Raw genomic sequence first — 20,567 nt, 5'->3', positions numbered from 1 at the left:
TTCTCAGCAGCTTCAGGTGCCTCAGGCCCAGTTCTTGGGTCATGGCATTGGCAAAGTGTGCCAGAAGTAGGAAGGGAAATGGTGCCGGAGCACTCTTGGTTGGTGCCTGGGGTGGGGTCCGGTGTCAGAATTTAGGAGGGCCGTCCTCAGTCTGGAGACTTCAGGAGAGCCTTCCAACTGCCACCTCCCCCCCCCCCAGTGACTTGTTAGACTAGGGTGGAGCCTTTGCCCTCTGGCCTCTTGGCTGGGGCTGCCAGCTCACTTGCCAAAGAGGCTTTTCTTGTTTTTTCAACCCTTTCCCTCCGGTCTTGAATCAGTACTGGGTGGGAGTTCAATGACTTGTTCAAGGTCCCCCAGCCAGGAAGCATTTGAGGCCAATTTGAACTCAGGACCCTCAGGAGACAGTAAGCCTATTTGATCTGGGCCCTCCCTATGAGTATTACCGTGCCAACCCCTCCCCCCCATCCCCATTTAGGTGTCTGCTGACATGGGGGTCAGAGAGCAAATTCACACTCTCCTTTTTCACAAAAGAGGCCATTGAGGCTAGGGGGGGGGGCGGCAGAGTGACTTGTCCAGAGGCATATAACTCATAAATATTGAAACCAGAAGGTGGGGTTCCTTGGGGCATTGCGATCCTTTCGTGCAATCCCCCTCCAGAAGACGAGCAAGGCCCGCCCCCACCCCCACCCCATGTCAGCCGGCAGGAGAAGGGTGGGCGCCAATGGGAGGGCCTCGGTCCTGGCATGAAAACGAGTTTTTGCCCCTCTCAGGCCCCAAGGCTCGGGTGGATCTGAAGGGGAGAGAGAAGCCGAGGGCGGGGGTGAGGCGGGGGAGGGGGGGGGGGGACGGCCGGGCCGACTAGGCACGCGCGAAGACCTTTGTTGCTTTTTCCAGGAGCAGTTCGTCCAGAGAATGTGGTAAGCGGCCGGGCCACCGTGCTCCAGCTAGGCAGGAGATTACAGTAACGAGTGATGCCAACGATGAGTCAGAATGTTTGGTTCTGCTGGAGCAGCAACCTTCTTTGCTGAAGCCCCCCGAGCTCTTTCCGCGCTCGCTCCGCGCGCGCTCCCAGAACCCACTCGGCTCTGCCCCTGGCCGGGTGCCCGGCCGCCTCCAGCTCTGCCCGCCTCCTCCCCGACGATGCCCGATCCGTTCCGCGCCCAAGGCCGCGCTCCGTGGGCACAGTGAATACCCCGAGCCCGGCCCGATCCCACAAGGCCGCTCCGGGCCAGCGGGCCCCTCCCCGGGATGTCCGCCCAGAAGGCGGTAGTGGGCCGGCGCTCAGGCCCGTGACTCGGGCCGCCCCTGCCGAGGACGCCCGCAGCCGCCGCTGGCAGCTGCCCCAGGGCCGCGGGAGGCCGAGCGCCTAGGCTCCGCCCCGCCCCCCCCCCCGACGCCGCGCAGCAGCGGCCCGCGCGCGGGGGCGCCCGCAGCCTCCCGAGCCTCCGCTCCGTCCAGCCGTCCCGCAGCCCGGCCCGCCACCCTGGCGCTGCTTCGGGTCGGAGGCCGACGGCTGAGCTCGGCCAGCATGGAAGCCATCTGGCTCTACCAGTTCCGGCTGATCGTGATCGGGGACTCCACGGTGGGAAAGTCGTGCCTCATCCGCCGCTTCACCGAGGGCCGCTTCGCGCAGGTCTCTGACCCCACCGTGGGGGTGGATTTCTTCTCCCGGCTGGTGGAGATCGAGCCTGGAAAGCGGATCAAGCTGCAGATCTGGGACACCGCGGGCCAGGAGAGGTTCAGGTGGGCCCTCGGGCCGGAGGGCGAGGGCGGGGCGAGCAGTGGGCGGAGCGCACCGGAGGGGGGCGAGGGGGGCCGGGTTGGGCTGGGGGACTGAGCTGCGGGGGAGGGGGGAACCCCCCCTCGGGTCTCCGGCGCGGCCAGGAAGCTCCTTTCTCCCGCCCACTCCCCCCCCATCCGCGCTCCGCTGCTGGGGTTGGTGGGCACCGGGCAGCCCAGGGCAAGCGGCGAGCTTTGTCTGAGCCGTTGGGCCGCGGCTGTATCTCACCGGATGACTGCTGCAGAGCCCTCGCGGAGGGGAGGGGGAGGAGGGCTGAGAAGCCAGGCCCGCGGGGCTGCGTGTACATGTGTGCGCCCGGGGAAGCTCGGGCCGTGCAAGAGAGTGTGGGCGCTCTCCGTTTGTCTGCGCTACACTGTCCCCCCTTGGGGATCTGGCTGTTTGTGTGTGCGTAAGCGGGCGCGCGCCTGCCTTTCGATGGACAGAGTGAGGGAGACCGGCGCCTGAGGCCACAAACATCCCCTGAGCCGGCCCACCCGCTGCGGGGACCCTCGGGGGCCAGAGGCAAGTCGGCTGTTTCCGGCCTTTAGCATCCTGGGCGACCGCCGGAGCCCGAGGGACCTTGGCCCCGCCCCCAGGCGTGGACCTCGCTTTCCCCCAGCGGCAGGTGGCTATTGCCCGGCTCTGCCGAAAATCGAGCCCGAAGGCCGCCGCAGCCAGGAAGAAGGTTCGGCTGCTCCGGCTCTGGCCGTGCGGACGCGGAAGAGGGAACGCGCCCGAGGGCCTGCGTTCTTCAGGGCTGAGCGTACCTGGGAAAGAGTCGAGCATCTGGCCCGACATCTGGCCTTGCCCGGCACAGGCCCGCCGCCGCTCATTGGCTCAGTAGAAGAGCCCGCCCCATGGATGAACAAAGCTCCGGCTCAGCGCCGACGCCAGCCCCGGGCCCCACCCTCCCTCCCCGCCCCCGCCCCCGCCCCCGGCCCTGGCTCTGGAGAGGAGAATGCCCGGATGGATGGATGTATGGATGGATGGATGGATGGATGGATGGATGGATGGATGGATGGATGGATGGATGGATGGATGGATGGATGCTCTGGCCCCAGAGGAAGGCCGCGCCAGGTCCCTCCTCTTTCTGGGGCTTTGCAGAGCCCTAGGGAGATGGAGGTGGGAGGGCACCAGCGGCTTCGGGGCTGGAACAGGTAAGTGGCCCAGAGAGGAAATGGCGGTGCTGGCCCTGGTTGACCTTGGGCAACTAGGGAGGGTGTGTACGCCAGAGGGGGCCCTGAGCCCTGGAAAGAGAGAAGGCCCTTTTACCCAGGATTCATTGGGCTGGTTTGGTTGCTATTGTTTTTGAAGAAGGCTCAAAGCCTCATTCTGCAAGCAGGAACTCCATGGCCAGGCTCACCCAGTCCCTCATTTTACAAAGAAGGGAACTGAGGCTGAGGGAGAGGAAGGAAGTGGCTTTGGATAGTCCCAGACCTATACAAGGGAGCCCTCAGTCACAATTTGAACCCAGACCATGCTATTTCTGTGTGCCTTGGCAGTGACTTCAGGGCAGCATGAGGAGAGCCCCACCCACTGGAGCAGGGCATCTTGGTTGAGGTTTAGCTTTTCTGGATTAGAAAGGCAGCATTCCATAATGGATGGGAAGTGGGCCCTGGAGACATCCTAGCCTTGTAACCTTGGGCATCCTCCAGGCCCCAGGCTGCTCCCACATTATTAGCTTCTAAAGGAGTTGTTCATCTCCGGTGGGTGGCCCTGGGCACCAGTACCCAGTGTTGGCCCCCCAAAAACCCAGGTCCAGGCCCTTCAGAATGTTCACATGGCACTTGAAGCCTCCTTAAAACAGGCCAGGCTACATGCCCACCCCCTCTGTTTCCTCTGTCCCCCACTCTCTGGAGCAGAGCTCTCTTCACCCTGTTGGGGCTCCCCAGTCTCCTCAAAAGGAAAGCCATTCTTGGCTTGACTGGCTTCCCTAACCCACTGGGGATGGAGCATTCATCAGAGCCATCAGTCAGTGTCCAGCCATGCCATTTTTGCTGCGGAACCTTGTGTGCCAGGGCTAGGACCAAGGAATCATGGAGGGTGCCTTGTGCTGCCCTGACAGCCACACCTTGCTTGGGGACATGTAGAAAAACAACTACATGAATTCCCTTTTCAGTTGGGGGGCCCAGAGCAAAAGTTGGAAGGCACTTCAGTAGTCAAACCCATTTTACACATAGGCACATTGAGGCCCAGAAACATGTCAGGTTCACACGAGCAATCAAAGCAAATTCAGATTCAGGCCACATAAGAGAAAATCAAAGTGATCCCTCCCCTCCTTAAGCTCCGGTTCTGCTGGGGCCAGCAGAAAGTCATTTCGGAGAAGGGAGAGGTCTGAAAGGGCCTCTTCTGTAGAACATGGCACTGGCCTGGCAGGGAGCCAAGGGTTCTTGCTGGCAGGGAGTGGGAAGGAATGCAGGGGCACAGCTGGCCATCAGTCACCAAAAGGGCAGGGTCCTTGATGAAAAGCAGAAAGGGACCTTGGGGGCAACTGACCTTGCCTACAGCCAGCAGGTGGCAAAGCCAGGATTCCAACCACAGCCACCCCCTTTCCCATTCCTCCCCTGTCTCGGGCCAGCCAGCCTTTCCATCCTCCATGCACCCTGGAGTGATTATTCTTGAAGTGCCAAGTCTTTGAGGCTCCAAGTTAGCCCCCTCCTCCCCAGTTCTCAAGTCCTGCCTGTGCTCCTCGACTCTCCTGTGCACGAGTGGATTGTCAGCTCCTTAAGGTATCTGGCTTCATCTCTTTCTTCTTTGATCTATCTGGACTGCACTAGCCGCCACATGTCTTCTGGGCCCCTTTCTTCTCCCCAGCCCCCCCACTCTGGTCACTTCCGAGCTTCCCTGGGGGGGGCACTTCCTTGGCGTTGCAACTCTTTTAGGTGCTGGGGTTGGACGTGAGGGAGGTTCTCCTGGACTAGAAGAGCATGGGCAAGATGCATTTTGACATAGAATCCCTGCTGCGCCACTGGGCCCCCAAAGCTTCACAGACGCACACAGACACACCCCACCACCACCACCACCACCACCACCAGCAGCAGAATCTGAAGAATTGGGTCTCGGCTCCCTGATTTCAACACATGGAGGCCATGGGTGGGAAGTGTTCAGCAAACCTTAGGGCAGTGATGGCAGACCTTTTGGAGATGGAGTGCCATGCCCAGCCCCCCCAAGATGTAGTGTTATGCCCCTCACCCATACTGAATGCCTCCTGAGACTTAGCCTGCACAAGGGAGGAAGGAAGGGCTCCCATTGGGCTGTTGGAAGGAGGGGTGGGTGAAGTAAGGAATGGCATCAGCGAGTGTAGAGATGGGGAGGGGGGTGGTCCAAGTCCTCCTCTTCCCTCCAGCTCTGCTACCTATGAGCCACCCCCCCTTACCCACTGTGCACTCCCACTGGGCTGCTGGCAGTGGGGCAGGGGATATGAAAAAAGTTCCTCAGGCACAGTGGAGAGGGGAAGGGGAGCAGCTCTACCGGAGTCTCTCTGCCTTTCTAGTAATGAACTCTAGGGGTTGGAGGAGGGTGTCTGCATGCCCCCAGAGAGCACTCTGCCTGCCATCTTTGGCACCTGTGCCATAGGTTTACCATCACTGCTTTAGGGTCTTAGAGAAATGCTAGTTTCTATGGTCTGATCTTCATAATAATAGTACTAATGGGTCAGCGTTTATTAAGTGCCTACTATGTGCCAGATGTTTTACAAATATTTGGTCTGTACAGCATCTCTGGACAAGTACCCCCATTTTATAGTTGAGGAAACTGAAGCAAACAGAGGTGAAGTGACTTGCCCAGGGACATACAGCTAGGAAATGTTTGCAGCTGAATTTGAACTTGTGTCTTCCTGACTCCAAGCCAGGCCTTCTTATCCACTGCTCTTTTCGGGATTGGGAGATTTGGCTTGTGTTGCAAATTCTGAAGAATGTGCCACTTCCCAGCCAGTCTGTGGAATAGCTCCTGGGGGAAGTGAGCAGCCTTCAAATCTTTGAAGAATCCTCAGGGGACAGCCCTGCTCTGCCAGGTCTCACAGCCTGGTGATGCCAGCTGAAGTGGAGGGAAAGTGCAAAGAGACAGGTTGAGGCTTGAGGTGCCCACCAACCAGAGTTCTCCTGGAGGGGAAGGGGATGCCTCCCTTGGTTCCCTACCTCCAAGTGGGCTTCTGAGACCCCGGTGAAATGCTATTGGCAAAGTGCTTAGTGCCCCTGGGACCTGGCACATACCAGGCCAGTCATTGTCATCATGATAATGATGCTATTCTGTGATCTGTCCCTTGCCTGGCCCCGGCAACCAAAGTCAAGACTCCCAAGCTGAGTTGAAACTAAGAGCAGTTTGAGTGAAGAAGGGAGATCAGTTCAAAGGGAAAGCTGCATCATTGGGAGCCCAGGAGGTCTAGGTTTGGGCTCTGTGATTAGGGTTCTCCAAGGAAGGCCGAGGCTGGCTCTTGTACACATTTCGTACCCAAGTCTGAGACTGAGAGGGAGCCAGTAGCCACCACCTTCCCCGGTATGTTGTGCGGGGACAGCACTTGTCTCGGGACTTCTTTCTGCTTCAAAATGCTTGAGGGCACCTCAGAGTTTCGGTTGAGGTGGCTGAGCTAGAGCTAACAATATCTGCCATTATGATGTCAGTATTAGTATGAATGCAGTTTTGTCCTTGGGGACCCCCTGCAAGAGTCTTAGGGCCCCCCAGAGGTCCCCAGACCCCGCTTTGGGAACCAGCATCCCAGAAATCTTAGCTTTTGGCCACCAATGGTGGCTATTGGCCACATACAAAGGAGTTTTCTTTTGAAACCCTCAGAATCCCTACTGAATATCTGTTCCAAGTCAGAAGGATGGTAAGAGCCAGGTAGGCTGGGCAGTCAAGTGATTTGCCCAGGGTCACAGGATTAAGAGTTTCCCAACAGCCACAGAGTCAAATTGAATTTGACTAGACCAAGTCCATTGCTGGTCGTTCCATTGATCCGAGTTCTGAAGTCTCTCAAAGCTCTTTTTCTTTACGATGTTATGATTGAAAACAATATTTCTGGTTCTCTTCACTTCTCTCTGCCTCAGTACTACCCAGGATTATTTTCCATCATGTCTTTCCTCATTTTTGACAGTGTGGGACTCATCCATTGTATTCATAATACCCCAGTTTGTTCAGTCATTCCTTAATAGATGGGCACATCCCAATTCTTCACTTTTCTCTCCCCCTTTTTGTCTCCTCTTCAAAATCGAGAAGTTTTATTTGCTTATGGCTATTATCGGTATTCCCCTCCCTCTTCAGTCCCCCTCCCCTTTCCCCATTGGTCTTCCTGTTGCTTTTGATGTATTTCTACTTAGAAAACTGTATGTTCACACCTCTTTTGTCTGGGCTACTCCCTTAGCCTTTCCTCCGTGTTTCTATCCTCTTCTCCTATACCCCATTTAGGAGAAATAGCAAGGTGTACCCTCCCCTTCTTTCTCCTTTCTGTACTTTTACCCTCCCTTCTGTTCTCCTTCAGCCCCAAACAGAAAAGAACCAACTCCCCCACCCCAGATCCTTGGAAACCATGAAGGTTCTAAGGGGACACTCATGTACCCCCCTTAAAACATTAACTCCACCACATCGTCCAGCCCTTCCTTTTTTTTTTTCATTTTTCCATGATTCATGTTTTCTCCCTCCCCTCATCCATCCCACTCCTGGAGCTGGCAAGCAATTCCACCAGGTTATATGTATGTACATACATATGAAATAATTTGAACCCATTTCCATATTATTCATTTGTGTGAACGAGCAATTCTTTACAACCCAAACCCCACATCATAAAACTATATCAACAAGTGATAAATCACCCATTTTCTTCTGGATTTCTCTTCCCATAGTTCTTTCTCTTGAGAGTCCTTCCAAGTTGGCCTGGATCACTGCATTGCTTTTAGTAGCAAAGCCAATCACATTCAATTGTGCCACTGTACAGTGTTCTCCTGGTTCTGCTCCTTTTGCGACAGATCAGGTCATGGAGGTCGTCCCAGTTCTCATAGAAATCGATCTTCCCTTATCACACAATAGTATTCTATCACCATCAGATATACCACGATGTGTTCAGCCATTCTCCTACCCAAGGGCAGCCCCTCGTTTTCCATATTTTTGCCACCACAAAGAGCACCACTAGGAATATTTTTGTACAAATGGGTCTTTGCCAATTTTTTTTATCTCTTTGAATATAAACCCAGCAGTGCTATGGCTGGATCAAAGGGCAGACAGTCTTTTAGCGCCCTTTGGGCATGATTCCAAATTGCCCTCCAGAATGGTTGGATCCATTCACAACTCAGCCAGCAGTGCATTAATGTCCGACTTTGCCACATCCCCTCCAGCATTCTTTACTTTCCTTTGCTGTCATATTGGCCACCCTGCTGGGTGTGGGGTGGTACCAGAGTTGTTGATTTGCATTTCTCTAATCTGCAGGGATTTAGAAGAGTTTTTCATGTGCTTAGTGATAGTTTTGATTTCTTTATCTGAAATGTACAGCTCTTTCAACAAATTCTCCTGGCTATCTCCTGGCTATCTCCTGGCTGGCTATCTCTGGAACTTTTGAGCTGGCATTTCAGAGTTCCTGCTCCACTCTGCTCTTTTCAGAAACACCTGCAAGTTCCTTTTCTCATTAGAGATCCCTCCCCACCCTGCCCAATTATCCTCAGCTTTGAGGGGGAATAGTAATCTTGTTTGTGAGCTCTTTATCTTATGTCTTTTGAAATCTTGTACTCCAAGATCTCTGCCCTGGCACTGGCTTTCCTGGCAGCTCCCTTTCCTATAGCTGACCTTTGTGTGTAAGTCAGAGGCGGGAAAAATAACACTTGATCGTTAGTCAGTCTGGTGAAAATGACAGGATTGGGCCCCAGTACTTAGAAAGGAGCAAGATGGTCTGCTTCCATCTGACAACCATCTTAGCCAGAAGTCTTCAGTAAAGGGTTATTGAATTAATAACGTTCTCCATTTCTCCCTTTTGGTTTCTGGATGTCCTCCTCAGTATACAATGCTCCATACCCTTATTAACTAGCTTCTTTCTTTTTTTTTTCACCCTCACCTTCTGTCTTAGAATCAGTGTATTGTGCAGAAGAGTGGTAAGGCTGAAGCAATGAAGGGTAAGGGACTTACCCAGGGTCACATGGCTAGGTAGCATCTGAGGCCAGATTTGAACCTCTTGTCTCTAGGCCTGGCCCTCAATCCACAGAATCCCCTAGCTACTCCCCACCTCCATTTCTTTGAAATTAGATAAAAGAAGTTCAAGCCATCCAGCACCCTTGTGGTTTTCATCCTATCGAATCTCTCCTTGTGACACCTCTGATGTCCAACTTCCATCCTCGTTATCAGGACTTCTCTTCTTATCTAAACTTTGAAGACATGGCTTCCTTGTACCTTTCTTAGATTTGGACTGCTGTGAACTTTGGAGTGAGCTTGACTGCTAATCTTCCCTCTGTTTTCTCCCTCATACTTCTTAGTTGAAAGCCTTCTTGAGGAGAGTCGCATTTTGCCCAGCCAGGAGCTCCAGATCCCATTGTGACCCCACCTTCTTAGCCAGCTGTTCATTGTCCAAATCAATTCCTTCTCTCTCCTCCTACTCGTGGAAGTTGGAAGTAAAACCTGCATGTTGTTTTCATTGGCATTTCTCTTGGCATGAGTGGTTTGTAGCATCCTTTCATATGGTCAGTGATAGTTTCAAAATGGAAACGGGCGAGGGAGAGGGGAGACTGCCTCTGACTGTCAGTATTAATTCTGTACATGTTTGAGATGCTGGATTTTTATCAGCCATGTTGATCTCAAACATTTTTCTCCACTCAGTTTCTCTTCTTCTAGCTACATTAGGTTTTGGTCATGCAAAAGCTTTCATTGTATGGAATTAAAATTGTCTGTCACAATCTCCCCCATCCCACCCCACCCCCTTAAAAAACCCCAAACCCTTCCTTTCTGTCTTAGAATCAATAGTGTTTTTATCGGTTCCAGGGCAAGGACTAGGCAATGGAGATGAAATTACTTGCCCAGAGTCACACAGCTAGGAAGTGTCTGAGGTCAGATTGGAACCCAGGACCTCCCATCTGTAGGCCTGGTTCTCATTCCACTGTGCTAGCCAGCTACCTAGCTGCCCACTGACTCCCCCTTTTACTTAAGGATTCTTCCTAGCTCCAGTTTGGAAAGGCTTCCAATTCTCCTTTCGAATTTTTGACGTACCCATTTATATTTAGGTTGACTATTTGGAACTTCTTTGTGGAATGTGATGTAAGACATTGGTTCTGCCAAACGGCCTCCTGTTTTTCCCAGAATTCTTGTCCAATTGGGAGCCCTGCTCTTAAGGGTTTCAGACACTGGCTTTGCATTCTCAGTTGTTTCTGAGAGTTTGTTCCACTGGTGTGCTCTTCTACATTTCAGCAAGTAGCTAACATTTGTAATAACGGCTGCTTTCTCTTCTGATCATCTTCCATGCTCTGTTAGGAGGGAAAGCCGTGGCCCTGGAGGCATCAGTGAACATTGCACACTTACAAGAGTTTCATGCAGTTCTTTAGAGACTTGTCAAGTCAGGGAAATTATAGCCAGAAGACTGGCAACTACTTGCTCAGTCAAAAGGAGCTTTTTATGATAAGAATAGGACAGCAAATAGCAGTTGTATGTATTCTACTAAAAATCAGACACTTCCTGGGCAAGTCACTTGACCCCCATCGTCTGGCCTTTACTGCCCGTCTGCCTTGGAACCGATTCACAGCATTGATTCTAAGATGGAAGGGAAGGATTTGGTTTTAAAGTAACTGACAGTAATCCTATATCATACAAAGTCACCCACTAAGTGATCTGTGTCCCTTCTCATGGGCAAGTCCCTTTCCTTCCCTGGCTGTCTTTGGCTGGAAAGTGAGGTGGCTGTGCTAGACCAGGCCACAGAAGGAGACTTCAGCTGGTGGGGCTCCGAGGGACGTTAGAGATGGAGTCTGATTTCCTTGTTTTGTGGTGTTGCTTGCTTTGCCAGTCTGCAAAAAGGCATCCGAGGTGGCACTGAAGCAATTTGATCTGTTTTGGAGCAAGTCAGTGGGCTTCCTATATGCTATATCAGCTTGGATATTCTTTATCAGCCACCACTGATTCCCAAGCAACATGGACCCATTTGCCCTTTCAGCCAGATGATGTCATATGTTCCCCAGTGCCTAACTGTCAGTTACTTTTCTTTTCTTAAAGAAAGTTTTCAGGGTATACAGGCATTTGGTTTTTCCCATCTTTATTGTTTGCCATCCTCCCCTATGCCCACCTTCATGTCCAAGTCACTGTGCTGATAGAACTTGTCATCAAATTTCTCCACCTTAATAAGCTAGCATTACGAGGGGACTGTCTTCCCTTGTGCACTAGTGCTGTAGTTATCTTTAGGCCATTCTGCTTGCAAAACTGCGTCATGGAGGAGGTGGCTCGATGGATTGAGAACCAGGCCTAGACATGGGAGGTCTTGGGTTCAACTCTGGCCTTGGACACTTCCTAGCTGTATAACGTTGGACACTTGTCCACTGAACTCCCATTGCCTAGCCCTTACTGTTCTTCTGCCTTTGCACCGATACACAGCATTGATTCTAAAATGGAAGAGGTGGGGGGGTTGTATTTTTTATTTTTTCAACATTTTGTAAAATTATCAACATTATTTTTATTTTTTAATTTTTTAAAATTTTATTTAATTGATTAATTTAGAGTATTTTTCCAGGATTACAAAAGTCATGTTCTTTCCCTCCCCCCCAACCCCCTCCCATAGCCGATGCGCAATTCCACTGGGTTTTACATGTGTCGTTGATCAAGAGCCATATTATTGTTATTTGCCACTAGCGTGATCATTTAGAGTCTACATCCCCAAACATATCCCCATCAACCCATGTGATCCGGCAGCTGTTTTGCTTCTGTGTTTCTATTCCCACAATCTTTCCTCTGAACGTGGATGGTGTTCTTTCTCATAGGTCTCTCAGAATTGTCCTGGATCATTGCATTGCTGCTCGTAGAGAAGCCCATCACTTCTCTTTGATTGTATACTACAGTGTATCCGTTGCAGTGTACAATGTTCTCCTGGTTGTGCTCCTTTCGCTGTGCATCACTTCCTGGAGGTTGCTCCAGTCCCCATGGAGTTCCTCCACTTTATTATTCCTTTGAGCACAATAGTATTCCATCACCATCAGATACCACAATGTGTTCAGCCATTCCCCAATTGAAGGGCATCCCCTCATTTAACAATTTTTGGCCACCACAAAGAGCGCAGCTATGAATATTCTTGTACAAGTCTTTTCCCTTATTATCTCTTTGGGACACAAACCCAGCAGTCCTATGGCTGGATCAAAGGGCAGACAGTCTTTTATCGCCCTTTGGGGGTTTTTTTTAAGTGTATCGTGTAAAGGAAAGTGTATCGTGCAGTCCCAGATCTCAAACTGTACTAGAAAGCAGTGATCATCAAAACAATCTGGTACTGGCTAAGAGATAGAAGAGTTGATCAATGGAATAGACTAGGAGTAAGTGACCTCAGCCAGATAGTGTACAATAAACCCAAAGAGCCCAGCTTTTGGGATAAGAACCCACTATTTGATAAAAACTGCTGGGAAAATTGGAAGACAGTGTGGGAGAGATTGGATTTGGATCAACTCCTCACACCCTACACAAAGATGAACTCAGAATGGGTGAACGACTTGAATATAAATAAGGGAACTAGAAGTAAATTAGGTGAACATGGAATAGTATACTTGTCAGATCTTTGGATATGTATACTGTCATCTACTTGTCAGAGACTTTAACACCAAGCAAGAGCTAGAGAATATTACAAAATATAAAATGAATCACTTTGATTACATTAAATTAAAAAGGTTTTGTAAAAAGAACATCGTGAGACTGCCCTTCGAGATGACCAAGTATCCTAGGAAGGGATCTCTCTGGTTGCCCTTGGATGCATAATAAAGACAATGCCACCAGTTCTCCTATAAGCCATCCCTCCTGTTGTTTTGTTGTTTGTTTTCAGACATATCTAATCCCACTTGGGGTTTTCTTGGCTGAGATACTGGAGTGGTTTGCTTTTTCCTTTTCCAGCTCAAATTACAGATGAGGAAACTGAGGTAAACAGGATGAAATGACTTGGTGACAGAGTTGGAAGCATCTAGGGGAGGCCAGATAGGAACTCAGGAAGATGAGTCTTCCTGACCTACAGGCCCAGAACTGTACCCACTGTGTTGCCTAGTGGCCCCTTTCATATAATAGGCACTTAATAAAGACCTGCTGATTAATTGATCCACAAATCTTGGAGGTTACCTAGTGTGATCCCTCCATTTTTAAAACTAAGAACTGAGCTTCCTCTGCCCATGCATCAGGAGGCAAAAGTATGCTCATTCCCTCCCAGGCCAAAGATCCTAGCTGAACATGTGGTCAGGAAAGCAGCATCAGAACTCAGACCCTTATTCTCTGACTTGAAATCCAAAGTTCTTCCCATGCTGCCATGCTCTATAGACCTTCCTATCTAGAGTTGTTAGGTTCTTCCTCAAGCCTGGGGGACTATATGAACTCCCAAAGGTGAATGGCCTGAATCTGGGGAAAGGAGCTGGGAAGCTGACAGATTGTGTGTGTGTGTGTGTGTGTGTGTGTGTGTGTGTGTGTGTGTGTGTGTGTGTGAGAGAGAGAGAGAGAGAGAGAGAGAGAGAGAGAGATGTGGACTCCTGATGCCATTTTTTTCCTTCATATTTTCTAGGTCAATCACCAGAGCCTACTACAGGAACTCGGTAGGCGGTCTCCTCTTATTTGACATCACCAATCGCAGGTCCTTCCAGAATGTCCACGAGTGGTTAGAGGAGACCAAAGTCCATGTCCAGCCATACCAGATCGTGTTTGTTCTGGTGGGTCACAAGTGTGACCTGGACACCCAACGACAAGTGACCCGACATGAGGCAGAGAAAGTTGCTGCTGGGTACGGTATGAAGTACATTGAGACATCAGCCCGCGACGCCATTAATGTGGAGAAAGCCTTCACAGACCTGACTAGAGAAATCTATGAGCTGGTCAAAAGGGGGGAGATTACCATCCAGGAGGGCTGGGAAGGGGTAAAGAGTGGCTTCGTGCCAAATGTGGTTCACTCCTCAGAAGAGGTTGTCAAATCCGATAGGAGATGCCTGTGTTAGCCAACAACCCCATCCTGATTACTAAAACCCACTGTACTAACTGAACGGCAATGCCCTGGAGAGTCGTAGCACACTAGCTCATGCTCACCGCCAGGTGAGAGTGACTTTAGCCACAGAGGAGGATGACGATGGATGTTCCGCTCCCTCTAACCCTCTCTCGAAGTGCAGACCTTGTCAGAGAGGCAGCAGCACAATGGCGGATGTTTGTGATGAGGGTCCGGGGGAGCTGGAACAGACAGAGAAGAGCCTCCAAACACGAGGAGACGAAACAAGCCAAGCCAAGAACTGCCCTGTTCCGAGGGAATTGTAGTCGAACTGTCTGAGCTCAGGGATAACTGTCACTCCCTCCCATGTTCTGCATTCTCTCTCCAGCCCCAGGTCTTCAGAGTAGTTTCTCCCACAGTAAGATGGGGGCTGCTTGTGTTGCCCCCCAATTGTACAGTTCTCATGGAAATAATGACATTGGACGCTTTTTGAGGGGGTAAGGAGGAGGGGGGAGGAGGGTCCTCCCCTAGGATTGAGTTGACATAGGGAACACTTGGTCCAGAACCTCTCTGCTAATTCACATCAACACTCCTTGCTTAGCTTAGCGTCTGACAGAGAGATGCTTGGAGTGAGAAGCTAAAGAATTTGCCCAGAATTACCCAGCCAGCATGAGTCAGAGGCAAGTTTTGAACCCGTGTCTTCCTGATGAGAAACAGCCATTTATCCAGTGGGCCCTGATCGCTAATCTGACAAATTCGAATCCCATTGTTCCGTGTGAGGAACACACTCCCCGACTTGAAGGCCCTGAGCAAATCAAGAGTCTCCAAGTCTTTGTCATCGGCGGGAAGTGGAGCAGATGTCACTCGGGTCTGGAAAATTCACCTATCTTGCCAGAGGCTTGGCCCTCCACTCTCTATCCAGCCCTTCTTTGTTTCTGGGAAGCCGGGCCAGCTGCTCGGCCAGGGAGGTAACGGGTGGCAGCCGAGCTCCTCTGCTACTAGGAAATGGTTCAGAAGCTCCCCTCTGGCGGCTGGCCTTTGGGTTCCAGTTTCCTTGGAGTCATCCACATGAAGTTTGGGGCCGAATCAAGCAGAGATGCATTAGCTTGTTGGGAACCTCTGGAATGGCAGTCATCTGATCTGGGAACGGGAAGAACCAAGCACGGAGGGAGACCTTGGGGAGACCACCTAACATGGCCACCTAGAAAGCCAGGGGCCCCTTGAGAGCGAGTGCTTAGGGTGGAACTGAGGGATGGCCTTGGGTCAAGGGAACAGCCCTCTGGGCATACGCAACACTTGGTGATTAGCCATCGATCAGTGGCAGATCCGTTCCTGATTTTGCTGCTGTACCAGGCAAGAGAGACGAGGAAAGCCCAATGAAGGAAATGAGGAGCTTCTCAGAATTTCCCTGGCTAGCAGGGAAGGCAGCTTTCACACGTAAATAGGCAAGGAGATAGACCTTTATTTAATGAAGGAGACACACACACGTACACACACGTAACCAGGTCTATCTCTTTTCCGAAGGTGGGGATACTTTACAGTTGGAGCCCAGTCCTGGAGCAGAAAACAAATGAAGCTATTTAGCAAGCTGAACACAGCTAGGGGGTGCCCCCATGCACAGAGAGCCAGACCCAGTGTCGGGATGGCACCCACTAGCTGTGTGACCCTGGGCACAGTCAACTTCACTGTCAGCCTCAGTCTCCTCACCTGCAAAGTGAGGGTAATAAGAGCCTCGCGCTCAGAGTTGTGAGGATCCAGTGAGAATATTTGTGGAGTCCTTAGCAAGCCCAACACTTTCCAGAAGTTCAGAGTGTTCCTATCTCCTCCCAGGCCTGCCTCACCCCCAGCCAAAGATTAAGGTCAATAGTTTTTAAGTTGGGAAAATCAACAGCACAGGAGATTCAAGGGCTGTGTTGGCTTCCCCAAGGGAACATGAGCTAGAACCATTCCTAGCGTTGGCATTTCTTCCAGGATCCTCTTTGTAAGGAAGAAAGAATTAAGTGAGGCACCTGGGAAATGACCTCTGAAAGGCTGTCCTCAACTTTTGGGAGCTCACACCGACGGAGGCTTGAGGACTCAGTAGTTCCGCCAGCAGCAACTAGCCCACCTTTCTCACCCCATTTAGGACCCAAAGGTGGCCTAAGCCTAAGATCGTTCAGGATTTACTCCACCTGCATCCATTTGTCCAGCAGTTGTGGCCTGGGCCCTGCAAACCTTCCACTGGCTGAGTTTTTCAAGGCTCTCCTTCCCCTCCCTTGATCTCCCAACAAGTCAGACAGGTGGGGTTTCTGGTCCTCATTTTATGGATGCCCCCAATAGAATGATCTGACCCCGAACTGCAACATCCCCGGCCAGGCCACTGAAGCAGATCTTGGACTCGAGAGTAGAGGGGGTCTGAGAGAACGTCTGGGCCACCCCATGCTCTTTCCCTTCCAATGATGGGTAGCAGTGGGTAAACCTCCCCATTTTTTTACTATTCAGCAGCACATTTCACTAGGGTACACACCCAGGGAAGCAGCTTCTTTTTCAAAGAGAAAACATTGATTTGATACTCAATTACTAGATGATTTTTGCTCTTAAACCCAGATTTAGCTAAACCGAAATTTTCAACGAACTAAACTTTAAAAGTGAGCCATGACTTGGGGGGGGGGGGAGAGTCCTTGCTTAGGTAGGCCTGGACACACGCCCTGAACTGAGCATCGTCGGCCTTATGAGATCTCCAGTTGGGCTTTTGCAATGGAGCTTGAAGGCTCACCGAGACGCCACCGTCAGATCATGGGCTTTGGAAGTCTATGATAGGCCGTTGGGCTGGCTATTCTAACTCCAAAAGCATGCTTTCTTGCTCTCCTTATTTATAACCTAATCGTGCTTCCACCACTGAATGAATCTAGCAAAGAGGAACTGAGGTCATCCTCAAAGACAGCCAATGATCAATGAAAGGAAACCCTGAAGGCCTAGCTCACTAAAACGCAGTGACTGGTTGACAGGCACTTGAATTTAAGGGGCGGGAATATTAGCCAGGTGAAAAGGGGGGGGGGCTTCACTTGGATTCCAAGCACTTTTGAGCATTGAGCAGAGGAGAGAATATTGAATTCTCATGAACCAACACGGAATTGTCATTGCCCTGGTTTTTGACAGGGTTCTCATGAGTCAGTCAGGGAAATGGGCCAGACGTTCCCGACCCAACTCTGCTGTTTGCTGGGTGAAATTTGGGCACGTCACTTAAACTCTCCAGGCCTCAGTTTCCACCTGTAAAGTGAACAAGTTCCATTGCACTCATGAGATCCTCATTTGAAACCTGTGAGAAATGAGATTGGGCAGAGTGGAGAGAGGTGTCCAATGGCAGATCACAAGGCTCTTTGCTTCTTGGTGCATACATCTGAGGTTGGGGGAATGGATAATACCTTGGACCACAGAATTGGGATCCAAAAAACCTGCTCGGCCAAATCTAAGAAGATTAAATGTAATGAGGGTTATGTGAAGGCCTAACAAATGGATGTGCAGTAGTCCAGGATGGGGAGATATGGCAGCAAAATAGCAAATATGCAAGGGAGAAAATTAGAAGGCCAAGTCATTCCAGAGGGTAGTCAGAAGACAGGAGAGAGGGACTGCTGCTGTCTCACAAGCATTTGAGGGGCCCCCAACAGAGCAGCAACTTGGTCCTAAATCGGGATGGAAAGGTGGAAGATAGAAAGCAACATGGTCCTGGTCATTCTTTTTGGATTTCGCTAAAGGGCTCAGAGCTGTTGCATGCCTTCTTCTCTCATCTGCGCCTGTTGATGTCCTAATTTGCCTTCCCCCTTGGACTTCTGGCCCCCGTTTGTCCCTCTGGGAGCCAAGTCTCTCCAGAAACCTGGTCACGCCTCCTTCCCGTAGTAGAAGTGGGGTTGGGAAGACACGACCCCTTCTTGGAGAAGCTGGTCTCCTAAAGTGTCCAACACGGACCTTCCACTAATGCCCAAGTGGAGCTGGCCATCCCTCTTCCTGCCTGTGTGGGTCTGCATCTCAAGTCCTAATCAGTCTTCTGCTAAAAATCTTGTCCTGTCCCATTCCTTCCCGGGACGAAAGGAATTCCTCTGTACTTCCCCAGAACCAGTGCAGGTACTAAGCTCCCCTTTGTGGTGGATCTGCAAGTGGAGGCAGGCTAATCATTTACTGAGGATGGAGGAACCCTTTCAACTCTAAATCAATGATCCAAAAGCTCACAGACATGGAAAGGAGGAATAGGGAAGCTGAGAGCAAGGGGTTTCAATCAGCTCTCTGGCAGGGCAGGTGATCACAGTATCTTCCTCGATTTGACTTTCTGGGCCCAGAAAATGGGGGAAGAGGTGGATAGGTGGACTTTGGGGCCCTCCCAGCTCTCAGTCTTGGACTCTTCTAGTGAGGGGTGGTAGATGATAAATCATCACAAACTTTCCAGTTCACAGTTCCATTTCCCAAGGACCTTGTCTTAAAGAAACAGTATCACAGTCGGATAATGGCAGATATCAGTGTTCTGAGACCACTACATGCAAATGGGGGGGGAGGGGAGGAAGCAGCCTAGTATCAGTCTCTTGAGGCATTCAGGAACTTTCTCCAAGGAGCCCTCTGATCAGTTGTAGGACTGGAAGGGGAATTGGGGGTTTTCTAATCCAACCCCTTCATTTTACAGAGAAAGAAAGCAAGGCACCCAGCGTCAGGGCCTGGCACTGCAGAGCATCTGATCTCTCCTTTGGTCTTCTCAACAGTCTTCTCTTTGTGACCTTGGGTAGGTCACATCCCATTCCCATTCCCATTCCCATTCCAGCTCTCCATTTCTTCTTTACAATGAGGTTGTAGAGGTAATAAATAATCCTAATCTCTGGCTTCCCCTTCAAGTTGGTGACATTGGTCACAAAAGTATATTCTTACTCATTCCCCATGATTCCCGATGAGAGAAAAACTGGAGGCCAGATGACACCCAAGCTGGTCCTTTTCAGGGTTTGGCCTTCGTGGAAGGGGGCATGCCCAGTCCCAAAATATCACTCACTTGATTTGGAAATTCCCATGTGAAGGTGGGCTTGCCATAGATTGCAAAACAATAAAGCCACAGGGAAAGAGCCCAAATAGGGTCAAGTGCTAAGTGCTGTCCCAAAGCTGGAGCTGGGGGGTGGGGGGGGCAGCGATTCTGACTCCTGTCTCTGCACTTATCAACTATCAGGCCTCCCTGACCTCTTTTCTCTCCAGTAAAAGGAGATACTTTAACCTTCTAATCCCTTGATTGTGTGCAGGGAGGGATAGCCTAGACTGAGCTAGAACCCTCACCTTGGTCAGCTCCCCAATCCCAACACAAGCCAAAACAGACAATGAATTACTTTATCCTAGCTTTCCTTCAAGGCCCAGGTCAGGTGCCACCTCCATCAGGAAGGGCTCGGGACACTTGGGGAAGATTATTCCTATGCATCTGGCATGTTAGAAAGCATGTTCTAGGTGGCTTGTACTTCGTGAATTCCAGATCCTTCTGAGCAGGGCCTGGGTCATTTATCATCTGTGACCCCGGCACCTAGCCCTGGTCTTTAACCTGGTGGATGGAATGGTACTTTAGGCATTGCCGAGCTCAAGAGAATGAAGTGTTTTGGTTGAGGAAATCAGCTGCAAGGCTTTATAGTGATCAAAATTGGCAAAGCCAACAGCTGGACCAACATGAGCCTTTGTCACCTGCTCTCATTCCTGCTGTTAGCAGGAAAGCAAGATGATCTCATGGATCATTGAATTCAGCTGTCCTGGAAAGGGCAATGACAACACTTCTGGAGGGTCTTTGCTAGAAACATCCATCCTTATCTGTGCGTTCGCAGCTGCAGGTTCTGATGGGGAAGATGGAGCCAGGAACCAACCAGAAAGTCTGTTGTTCAAAGCACACGTTTCAGTGGTCTCCTAATTGGACCCTCAGCAGACGGTGAACTGCTTCCTGCCGAAGGACTTCAAAGGACTCTGCTTTACCTGCTCGCCCACTCTCTAGTTAGGTCCAATGAACGTGAGAAAAGACAGAAACTGCCTTTTGTGGTACCCACAGATCCCGTTAAGAACTGCATGTTGGAGCCCAGATCCGGGGTCCGAGTTTCAAAAAGAACCCCCCCCCCATATTACTATATACTTCCCCTTGCCTTCTGTTATGCACTGTAATGAAATGTGGGGGAAATGCTGTATTTTGTTGTCTGTGAATCAAAACATGCTTGTATTGATTAAAATGGTCCCAAATGTGGTTGTGAGGTTCCACATGTACGGAAAACACAACAAATCCAGCGAGCCAAAATCCATTTCTTTTTCCTCAGTCATCGTTCTGTGTTAATGGATGTTCAGCACCAACACTAAGAGTTCAGTATAAAGGAGACCAATAAAAAGCCCAATGTACATTGTTCACGCCACAATTCAGTGTGATCTCCAAGTTTGAAAAGAGGGGCTGGGCCTTCCCTTTTTCTCCTTGTGTGTCCTTCACATTGAAAAGCAGCCTTTTGAGGAGCTCTTTCCCAGAGGTTCCACTTGGAAGGGAGCTCAAAGGTCATAGGTTTGGGGTTGGAAGGGTTCTGAGGGTAGGAGGGCATCTGGAAAATGGCCTGTACCACATCCCCAACATTAGAGGCCGTCCTGTGTTTGGGGCCAGGAGACTTGGCCTCTGTTCCTTGTTGCCCTTTTGACTCTGGGCATCATCTCCCCATCTGGGCCCAACTC

General features: G+C 50.7%; 1 protein-coding gene across 3 annotated transcripts in view; it reads left to right on the top strand.

Annotated features, from left to right (window-relative positions):
• Positions 1–20,266, top strand: part of RAB39B (RAB39B, member RAS oncogene family) — a 38,888-nt gene extending 18,622 nt beyond the window's left edge. For all 3 annotated transcript variants that reach the window (XM_016427243.2, XM_056808864.1, XM_056808863.1), the window contains 2 exons: positions 895–1,743; positions 13,470–20,266. In XM_016427243.2, the coding sequence (XP_016282729.2) occupies positions 1,529–1,743; positions 13,470–13,896 (642 nt within the window). In that variant the 5' untranslated portion in view covers positions 895–1,528 and the 3' untranslated portion in view covers positions 13,897–20,266. The remainder of the gene's footprint in view (positions 1–894; positions 1,744–13,469) is intronic.
• The last annotated feature ends 301 nt before the right edge of the window (positions 20,267–20,567 follow it).

The sequence above is a fragment of the Monodelphis domestica genome, chromosome X, assembly GCF_027887165.1.
Source record: "Monodelphis domestica isolate mMonDom1 chromosome X, mMonDom1.pri, whole genome shotgun sequence".
Classification (NCBI taxonomy): domain Eukaryota; kingdom Metazoa; phylum Chordata; class Mammalia; order Didelphimorphia; family Didelphidae; genus Monodelphis; species Monodelphis domestica.
This window is presented reverse-complemented; position numbering and strand designations above follow the sequence as displayed.